At 45.8% G+C, this 8845-nt stretch overlaps 1 protein-coding gene and 1 non-coding gene across 7 annotated transcripts in view; one reads left to right on the forward strand and one right to left on the reverse strand.

Moving 5' to 3' along the window:
- Positions 1–3150, reverse strand: part of TPP2 (tripeptidyl peptidase 2) — a 68016-nt gene extending 64866 nt beyond the window's left edge. For 4 of the 6 annotated variants that reach the window (XR_003791724.1, XR_003791725.1, XR_003791726.1 and 1 more), the window contains exon 1: positions 2901–3124. Coding sequence is in view for 2 of the 6 variants with exons in the window: in XM_029210164.1 (XP_029065997.1) it covers positions 2901–3065 (165 nt within the window). In the remaining 4 variants the exon portion in view is untranslated. Of the gene's footprint in view, positions 1–2900 lie in introns of all 6 variants that reach the window. The other 2 variants (XM_029210167.1, XM_029210165.1) reach the window with 2 other exon arrangements.
- Positions 3151–7658: 4508 nt separating this feature from the next.
- Positions 7659–7762, forward strand: LOC114888451. The gene has a single exon (XR_003791787.1). It is a non-coding gene; the product is annotated as a U6 spliceosomal RNA (small nuclear RNA).
- Positions 7763–8845: the final 1083 nt, after the last annotated feature.

The raw sequence follows: 8845 nt of genomic DNA on the forward strand, positions 1-8845 counted from the left end.
TCTTAAGGGATTAAGTAGGTGTTTACAGGTGATTGTAGAAGGCCTGCAGGCAGATTAAACCCCACATGCAAAGGCATGTGTTGGGGAAAGACCTGGAACATCTGGGTGAGAGCAAAGCTGTGAAATGCTGTTGGTGGAAGCACAGGCGGGGTGCTTCAATGGTGGGCGGAGTGGATGTGGACAGAAGAAGTGGTGGGATGAGAACCGAGGCTACGCAAAGAGTTGGAGCTGAATGGCAAAGAGCTGTGCAAAGTTCAAATCTGGGGGTTTCAATGCAAAGACAACTGGGATGCCCAAATAGTTCTGTTTTATATTAAGCAAAGGTGTGATGGGTTGTTTTGTTTTGTTTTGTTTTTTAAGGAAAGTAACTTTGGCCATGTGAAGGGTGACCAATGGCAGCCAGGAGACCCGCTGGCTACCATGGGTTTATTTCCAGGTCCAGTCCAAGCCCCATCTCTTGTCCGCGAAGCCTGATTGCTCCAGCTCTCACTGGTCCCCTGATCAACTTCTGTTAACAGTTATCTGCAGGACTACATCATCTCTTAATGCAGAATGTTAGGGACCTGGCAGGTGCCTGAATATTTGCTGAGGAAAAGACTTAACCATTTATTTAATTACTCCTCCTCTCATGCTGGCCACCCTCTACATTTAATGAAGCCTACACGCTATCACAAGAGAACTGGGCCCAAGGCCATCACCGAAGAATGGGACTAGAATGGGACTCCCCACTGTGTTCCTGAAAACTCTCCCTTGCACCCCTAGTCCCCTACTCAGACACCATCTGCCTTTCCAAATGTCCAGTTCAACCTCCTCTTCCCATTTCACTCTTTCCTTCCACTTTATTTCTATCCACCGTCTCATCTTAATGATGTATACACAGATCTACAAGATACATTTGTTAAAGGTAAAGGGGGGAAAAAAACCTTAAAAATTCACTCATGTTTGCAAGCCACCTTAGTGAACTTCTTTCAGATGGCCATGTTTAGGTCAATCTCTCAGAGTTCAAGTTGTTAGAAGATAAGAGTTATGTTTTCATTTTACTTCAAATATGTTGTTGCTCAAACATTTATTATTACATGCACATAATATCTAATGCGTATTCATCCTTCAGAGAGATGGTGATTCAAGATCCAGCATAAACTCCCTCTACTAAATAGCCTTGCTTAAAAAAATCAGTGTTTAACACTTTCCATGAGCACTTTAAGAAGTCACATGTAATTAATCGCCTCAATTTTCAGAGCAACACTGTGGGATGAGAATTACTGCTACTTTATAGAGAGAGTAATGGAATTATTTGATAAGTAGGTCCGGGAAATTCTACAAAAGCATTTTTACTGAGACATTACTCCTCCAAACTCTCCTGATCCCCTTATTATCCGGACAAAAGGGCCAGTGACCACTTACTCCAGCTGTTCTCCTCCCACTTATCCCTATAAAAAGTAAACACACGCCACACCAGAATGGAAACCATTACTGCACTGTAATGAAGCCTCAATGAGGTGATAGCTGTCACTGCTGTACATCTTCCGAGCTCTTAAGAAAACTGGACAACCAGAGCTACCAGGAGGGAACGCGTCACCTGCTCCTCCCTGATGCACCAGAGCTGCCTGGCAGGGCCACCATGAGGGGTCCTGCGCTCCAGAGTGCTGCTGAAGAATGAACAGGAGGGAGCAACGTTCCCAGAGGGATTCTCTACAGAGTCGGCCGGACTGGGAACCGGACTGGTTCCCTCCCCACCCCCCACCCCACCCCCGGCATTACATCCTAACTTCCAAAATGCTACCTCAGTTATACGAGAGCACAATAAGGGATGCAGGGGAGGGAGAGGCACGGGGGAGGAGAATTATTAAACTTCAGGGTTTTAAGAAATACAGGGGAAAGGCTGATACAAGGAAGAGATCAGCGTACAGGAGGATTAGGTTAGACATTTGGGAGATGAGTCTTGAAACTGTGAAATTGTTTATTGCTGGGTTTCGGTGTAAGGCTCAGGCTACTAAATTTACAAAAGTCAAACTTTGAAGACTTTAATGAGAATGCTTTCAACAGAGAGACACATTTTAAAAAATTACCTTTCGGCATGGTACCCTGATCTAACGATTTCACAGGTGGCTAGGGCAAAACAAAATAACTTTAAAAAATCATGAAGTATGTTGTCTTACATTTTGAGGCTGAAAAAAAAATACGGAAGGATAATTTAATGCAGTCTGAAGAGTTCGCCAAAAACAAAGTTGGGTTCTTCTTTATATCAAAGACTAAGCCATGCGTTTCACTGACCCTAACAAGTACATTGCGGAAGAGGGTTAAAAATAGAATACATAAAACTACCAGAGGAAACAATTCCGGAAGTTGACCGAGTTATCTTCTTGAAAGCCGGCTTTCGTGTTTCAAGATAAACTATTCCTCCCCAAACCAAACCTCCCGAACGACAGCAATAAAAATGAAGTTCTGATAGGTCATTTGCCCCTTTCCTGTTTCCTTCCCACCCCCCGCTCCCATGAATAACAAAACAGTAAAATCCTCCTTTGCAAATAACAGGCACCCGCCGGTTGGTGCCCAAGACACGAGGCACCCGCGGAAGAAGGCGGTGTGCTGGGCAGAAGCCCGAGGGCCCGGGCCTGGAGGCGCCTGGGTAGGAAGGGGCTTCCTGGGCGACCGGCGGCCCCGGGCGCCCCGACCAGCCGCTTTTGTCTGGGCCGGGATCAGGGCCCAGCCGGGGGGCCCGGCCGCCGGCCCCTCGCACCCCGCCCCCCGTCGGGCCCTCCGCCTCCTCCCGGCGGCTCCCCCTCGGCCGCAGAGCGGGCTTCGGCCTGCGAGGCTCCGACGCCGCGTCCCCTCCGCGTTCCCGGCCCGGTGGCTGGCCGCCCGCGCCCCCGCGCCCGGGCCCTCGGCGGCTGCCGCACCTGCATGCCCGGAGCCCCGGGGTCGACCCCCGTGTCCAGGACGGCGATAAGCACCCCCCGACCGTCATACTCCGGGTAGCGGCAGAGGAAGGACGCGGCCCCAGTCTCTTTCTTCGGGAGGAGGCCGTGGAAAGGGAAGGGTTCTTCGTTCGCTGCGGTGGCCATGGACGCAAGCTGGAAGGCGAAGAAGAGGCAAACTGCCAGGTTGCGCGCGGACGAGCGACGCGAGGACACCCGGGCGGCCGCGGGCCTGGGCGGGGGCGAGGGGCGGGGCCAGCCACCGGCCAATCCAGGCCCGCCAGGGAGAGGCGGCCAATCGCGCGCTGCTACGTAAGCCAACGGTGCCGCTCTCTGGAGCTGGGCCCGAGTGTTGCCCGGGCCGCAGAGAAGGAGGTGGAGTCGGAGGCGTTGTTGGAGGCTTCAGTTCTCGAACCTGGGGTCTTAAAGAGACTCGAGTTTGGGATTTTTAGGGGACGGCCGGCTCCCAAGCAAAGGGTCCGCATGTCCCGGGCCGAAACACTCCTCCGGGAACGGGAAAGGAAATGGGCTGCCAGTCTGTTGTAACAGGTACCTCCCGCTGGCAAGCGATGGTTTCCGAACTTGTGGTTGTGGACTAAACTTTTCGGTCAGCTGCTGCAGGATCCCCGGTTGCCCCGAGGAAAGGGAGCCAACTCACGCTCGCTAAACCCCTAGGAGTGTGGATTTTGGCGAAATGCCGGTACAAAAATTTTTGAGAGGGAGTTCTTTGATTCAGTGGTGTAGGGATTGTGTTCCCCTTTCTCGAGTGTGTCCCTTTGATGGGGAGGATGGGGGGGCGTATAGGGTGTGGATGGGCCAGAGCTGCCATCAACAGGAAGTGGGTTGTAGGCCGTTCAGTCGTCCTCGTAGCCAGTAAGAAATACCAGCCTGAAGTGAGCCCCTCCTATCCTCATTGCTCACCCTGGGCTTCCGGGATTTCTGAAAAACATTCTTTTTTTTTTTTTCTCACTCTCTCTTTAAATTGATGTTTCTGGTTGGTCCTGAAGGTTCTCCACTCAATTATCGAGCCAAAATTTGCAGTTTTTCAGATTAACAGTGGCGGCTATCAATTGCTCCGTGCTGCACTAGGGGCCCTTAATGATCTTTCTGTCTGTATTCTTGCCAGGGTAATCTTAGTGTTTTGTGTGGATGTGCCAGCGACCCCTTTGGCAATCTGGCGGGGCTTATGGACACCTCAGAACAATTTTAAACTCATAAAATTTAATATATAGAATTACTCCAGAAATTATGTTGAAATAGTTATCAAAATATGAAAACCAACTTTTTCATATAGCAAGTTTTATACATATAATTATATGTATGCTTCTGTGCATGAAATAACAGGAGCTAGCACCAAATCTAATAAGCTCCCATAATTTCAAAATAGTAAAGAGCGTAAATAGTATTTTGACACACCTGTAACGTACTGTGGTAAACATTTTTATTGGTGAAACAGTAACAAACAGTAACTGCTGATACCACTCTGGTTATTACATCTATAATTGAAGGGAATATTTAATTAAAAGGTTAGTGGAAGTAAGGATGTATTTTTTTTTTCTACTCAAGTTTTTGAACCCCATCAGATTCTATCATGGACTCCAGGTTAAGAATGCTTGGTGTAAAGGGAAATTCTATGTACACCAGTTTCCAATCCATAGGATTGGGAGATTCTCCACTAAATCTCAAAAATCACTGTAATGGCTGTGCAATTTCTTTGAATTGATTACTTGTCCATTTCTTCTATTCCATAAATCTTAGAGAAGCATGTTCTCTTTAGTGGAGAGGAAATGGAGAATAGTTAATGTTTTCTTTCCTACTCCCAACTGTGTTTATGTTACCTCTAGAAAAGGGCTTAAAATTAATGGTAAAGAAAAGACATACAGAAGATATTCAAATAGAACATGTAGTGACAGAATGGAATAGCTTCCAGTTTCAAAGGAACCGGTAGTCCAGTTGCTTCATTTTACAAATGAGGAGCAAAGGTATACAGGTTTACTGGCTGCCACGGGTTATGAAATGGAGTTAGTGAAAAAGCTGGATTTCTGTTCTCATAGTCTGCCCCCAGTATTTTCTACCACACCTGTTGTGCTCTCCAACCAGAGTGTCATCCAGTGAATGGATGGTGAATGAACTGTTCATTGTGAAACCAAAGTGGCAGACTTTTTATTAGACTCCTATAACAATGTTCTTTAAAAAAAAATTTTTTTTCTTACGGCTCCCATAAAAATGTTTTAGAAAAATTACGTACCCTCTTGTATAGTTTTAATATAACTTTTGAAATTTGTCATCATACGTTCAAGAAATTATAAAGGATGTGATATCTGGCATTTTATAAATATTGACATTCTTTAATGAAACCTCTACATCATTCATTTAAATATAGCCAGTTGAATGTTACTCTTTGATATCTGCCATTCTATTTATATACCTGAACATATTCCATTTAAAATCAGATATTCGACATCACTATTTCTTCTTGAAATTTTATTAACATTCTACACAGAATTTTATCCTAATGTAATTTACATTTATGATGGAAAGTCCTATTGATCATTTATTATTATCTGCAACAAAAATATGTATGTTAATATTTAATTTAAAATTTTTTCCTGGGATCAAAGTGTTAAAATTTTCCTTTTGGATTATCTTTCAATTACTGGAAAGTTGATCAAAATGACATAAATAAATCTTAAGCTTTGATAAATATTTGATTAAGATAAAAATTACAGAACAAAAAGAAAATTTTTATTGAAAATGCAGTTCTTAAAAAGATGCATGAGAGGCATGTTTCGGGGCTTTGATGAAAGGTTTTGCTGACAGTTTTTCAAATCGTCCCTTTATTTGATGCCCAAGAAGCTATTTCACCTGAAGGTGATGCACGATAGTAAGATGCCTTTTTCTAGGAAGCTGGAGACCCAGCTGTGAAACAGGTGCGAAGGGGAGGCGATATGTCCTCCCATCACAGGCACGTCTTCAAGCAGATAAGTTTGGAAAAGAGTAGATAGGACATGTAAGCCTCTGGAAATTGATCATATTGAAATTATCCATGGCTTTAAATCACAGTTTGAAGACCACTGTTTTATAAAACCCCCGAAATCACTTTAAGTCAATAAGAAGTCATTTACTCTTTGTCTTCAAGCCACAGTATTCTCCACATTCTGCGTTTACACCTCCTCCTCTCTGGATTTAATGACATTGCCAGCTAAGGGAACGCTCTCAATGCCAAGTCCGTTTGTGCAACTTGACAAACAGTTTGACAGTTCATTGGCTTTAAGAAGAAAACAATGAAGATACAGATAAATACAACTAGGGCTTAGGAATGGGGAGGAGGGGGAGGAAGGGGTGTCAGGACACAACGGGGTCAGCGGACCGGGGCATCCTATGTGGGGTAAAGTAACAGGCTGGACGCACGCACCCTCCCACACAGCATTGTTCGGAGCGGGAAGGGCAGAGCAGGGTGTTCCCGAGGGCCACCTCCCTTCCCCGTCACCTGCCGGGTGGGAGGCTGCGCGCCAGTGCAGAGGTGTGGGCAAAGGTATCGCTTCCCATGAGTCACTTTCTTTGTAGCTATTGCGGCACCGAATCATTTAGAGAATATTCTTTAATCAAGTATCCGAAACTGCGCAGAGATTGTGAAAGCGTCATCGTGTCCCAGATGCCGGGCGTAGAAATCCTGCGCAGCGTTAGCAGCGAGGCCACTCCTCCCGTGGCGGCTCCCAGGCGGTGATGGAGGGAAGTAGGAACGCTAGGGCCGGGCCGTTCCTGGGAGATGAGGAGCTTCCGTGACAGCAGATTTGGGCTGGCAGACTCCCCTCCGGCTTTGCCAAGCCCCCCCTAGGCTGCGTGGCACCCAGCCTTTGCTTTTCTCTTCTTTTCTCAGGGTCTAACTTGCCTCGCGGCTTGATGGCCCTCCCAGCCTTTGGTGGACCCTTGACTATTTTACCTTACAGAGGCATTTCCCCCTATAGAATCCTTGCTCCTTTAAGCCAGTCTTGGCACTTGCTTGTCGGAGGACCTGGACTAAACTAGCTCACACCAAACTGAGATTCAGGTGCTTCAAACTTCACCACTGCTGCCCCCTGGAGGCCAAGGCCGTTATTACCATTCCTATCGAATATGCCTGCTTCCTAGACATTCTCCAGTGCAAAGCCAGATGAAAAAAGGTATTTGGCAAAGCTTTAAATCATATGCCTGCGTTTAGCTGTAAAGGAGGCTGGGAGATTAACTTCTGACTTCTTGCATGGGTAGGCAGGACTGATAATGTGGGAAATTCTATAAACATAGAAAGGGTTTTCAAAAGATGCCTCTTAATTCAAAAGATTTGTTAATTATACCGAATAGCCACTTTGCCAACATATATATATCTATAATATATCCATTTAGCCTTAAGACTTACATGATTCTAAATACTTTAGATTATGCTTGCTATCCTCTCACTTTCTGTTCTTTCTACCTCCAAACTAAATTAAGCATTATAACACAGTTCCAGGTCCTTGAACCTTCAATAATAAAATGATAAACTAGGCAATTTGGACCAAGACTCCTGCTGACAGTAATCAGAAAAACTGGACAACACGTGAAAAAGTATAGTCATCGGAAAAAGAGGGCTAACAGTGTGGTGAAGAATTTCTGGAGTGGATATAAACTCAGAAACTTGAGCCTAATGTTTAGGACAGCCTTGCCTTTCAGGGCAAAGGGAAGTGGGGAGAAAATCCTGAAAAATTAGAAAAGTGAAGGCCAGTGCTCACTTCAGCACACAAACTAAAATTGGAATGATACAGAGACGGTTAGCACGGCCCCTGTGCAAGGATGACACACAAATTCTTGAAGTGTTCCATATTTTTTACCTAAATGGGAAGGAAATCCAAAAAAGAGGGGACATATGTATACGTATAGCTGATTCACTTTGCTGTACAGCAGAAACTAACACAACTTTGTAAAGCAACTATACTCCAATAAAAAAATAAAAATAAGAAAGTGAAGGCCATGAGCCAGTGAGGTGGGCCTTGTCAGATGGCCATTCATGTCTAACCAGTGCAAAAGTTGGTATTGGCAGGTGGATGAGAGCTGGCTTTAGAAATCTAGAGATCTGAGCTTTAGTCCTAGCTCTCTTGGTTTGTCATTTTTAAACAAGGCAGTGAACCTCTCTGGACCTCTGTTTCCTTGTTTGCATCGCAAAGAGTTAATGGAACTTCTTTGGAAGCTATGGGGGGTGGGGGAGGGATTTGAATCAATTTCAAAACAGTACGTTTTATGGTCAGTTAATATTAAAAAAGTTTCAAAATATCCCCCAGGGCAGAGAAAGGTCATGTGCGCTTAGCATACTAAGGCTAGTGTTGTCAGTTCACGAGAAAGAGTCAATGTTATATAGATATGAGAAGTGTGAATTTTTCACATAGCAAAGATAGGTGCCTCCCAAGCCACAGTAGAAGTCTCTCACCGCTTTCCTCTCGTCTGTGGAACCAGAGCTGCCCTTTCTCCCTTCCTGACAACTCTGACCAGCTTTCCTTAGGAGCAGAGGTCATCCCTTCCTTCTACAGAATCCGTAGAAAGTGGGCAGAATAGCAAATCCATTGGCTTCCAGAGGACATTGGAGCTGGTAGACTTACAGACACATGAAAAACGTGGTGGATGGGGCTTGATTATTTGTGTACGTCGGGATGGTGTGTCCTGGGATAAGCACGGGGAGGGCTTAGGCAGAGAGGCTGCCCTCCACGCAAAGCACAAGCAGATGAGGGGCTCAGCCGTGGGTGGCCACAGGCGCAAGTCCGTGCCCCTCTCTGCAGCCTTCCCCAGCTGCGTTCACTGCCATCTTCAGTAAAACACCGATTGCCGAACACCTGACTGTCAGTCCAGGCTCTGCTGTGGCAGCATGAAAGCCCACATTTCAGTGCTATAAAGACAGTTTTCAGCCGTGCTCCGTCTCC

This window comes from Monodon monoceros, unplaced genomic scaffold (assembly GCF_005190385.1).
Source record: "Monodon monoceros isolate NGI ecotype Baffin Bay Population unplaced genomic scaffold, NGI_Narwhal_1 Super_Scaffold_8, whole genome shotgun sequence".
Classification (NCBI taxonomy): domain Eukaryota; kingdom Metazoa; phylum Chordata; class Mammalia; order Artiodactyla; family Monodontidae; genus Monodon; species Monodon monoceros.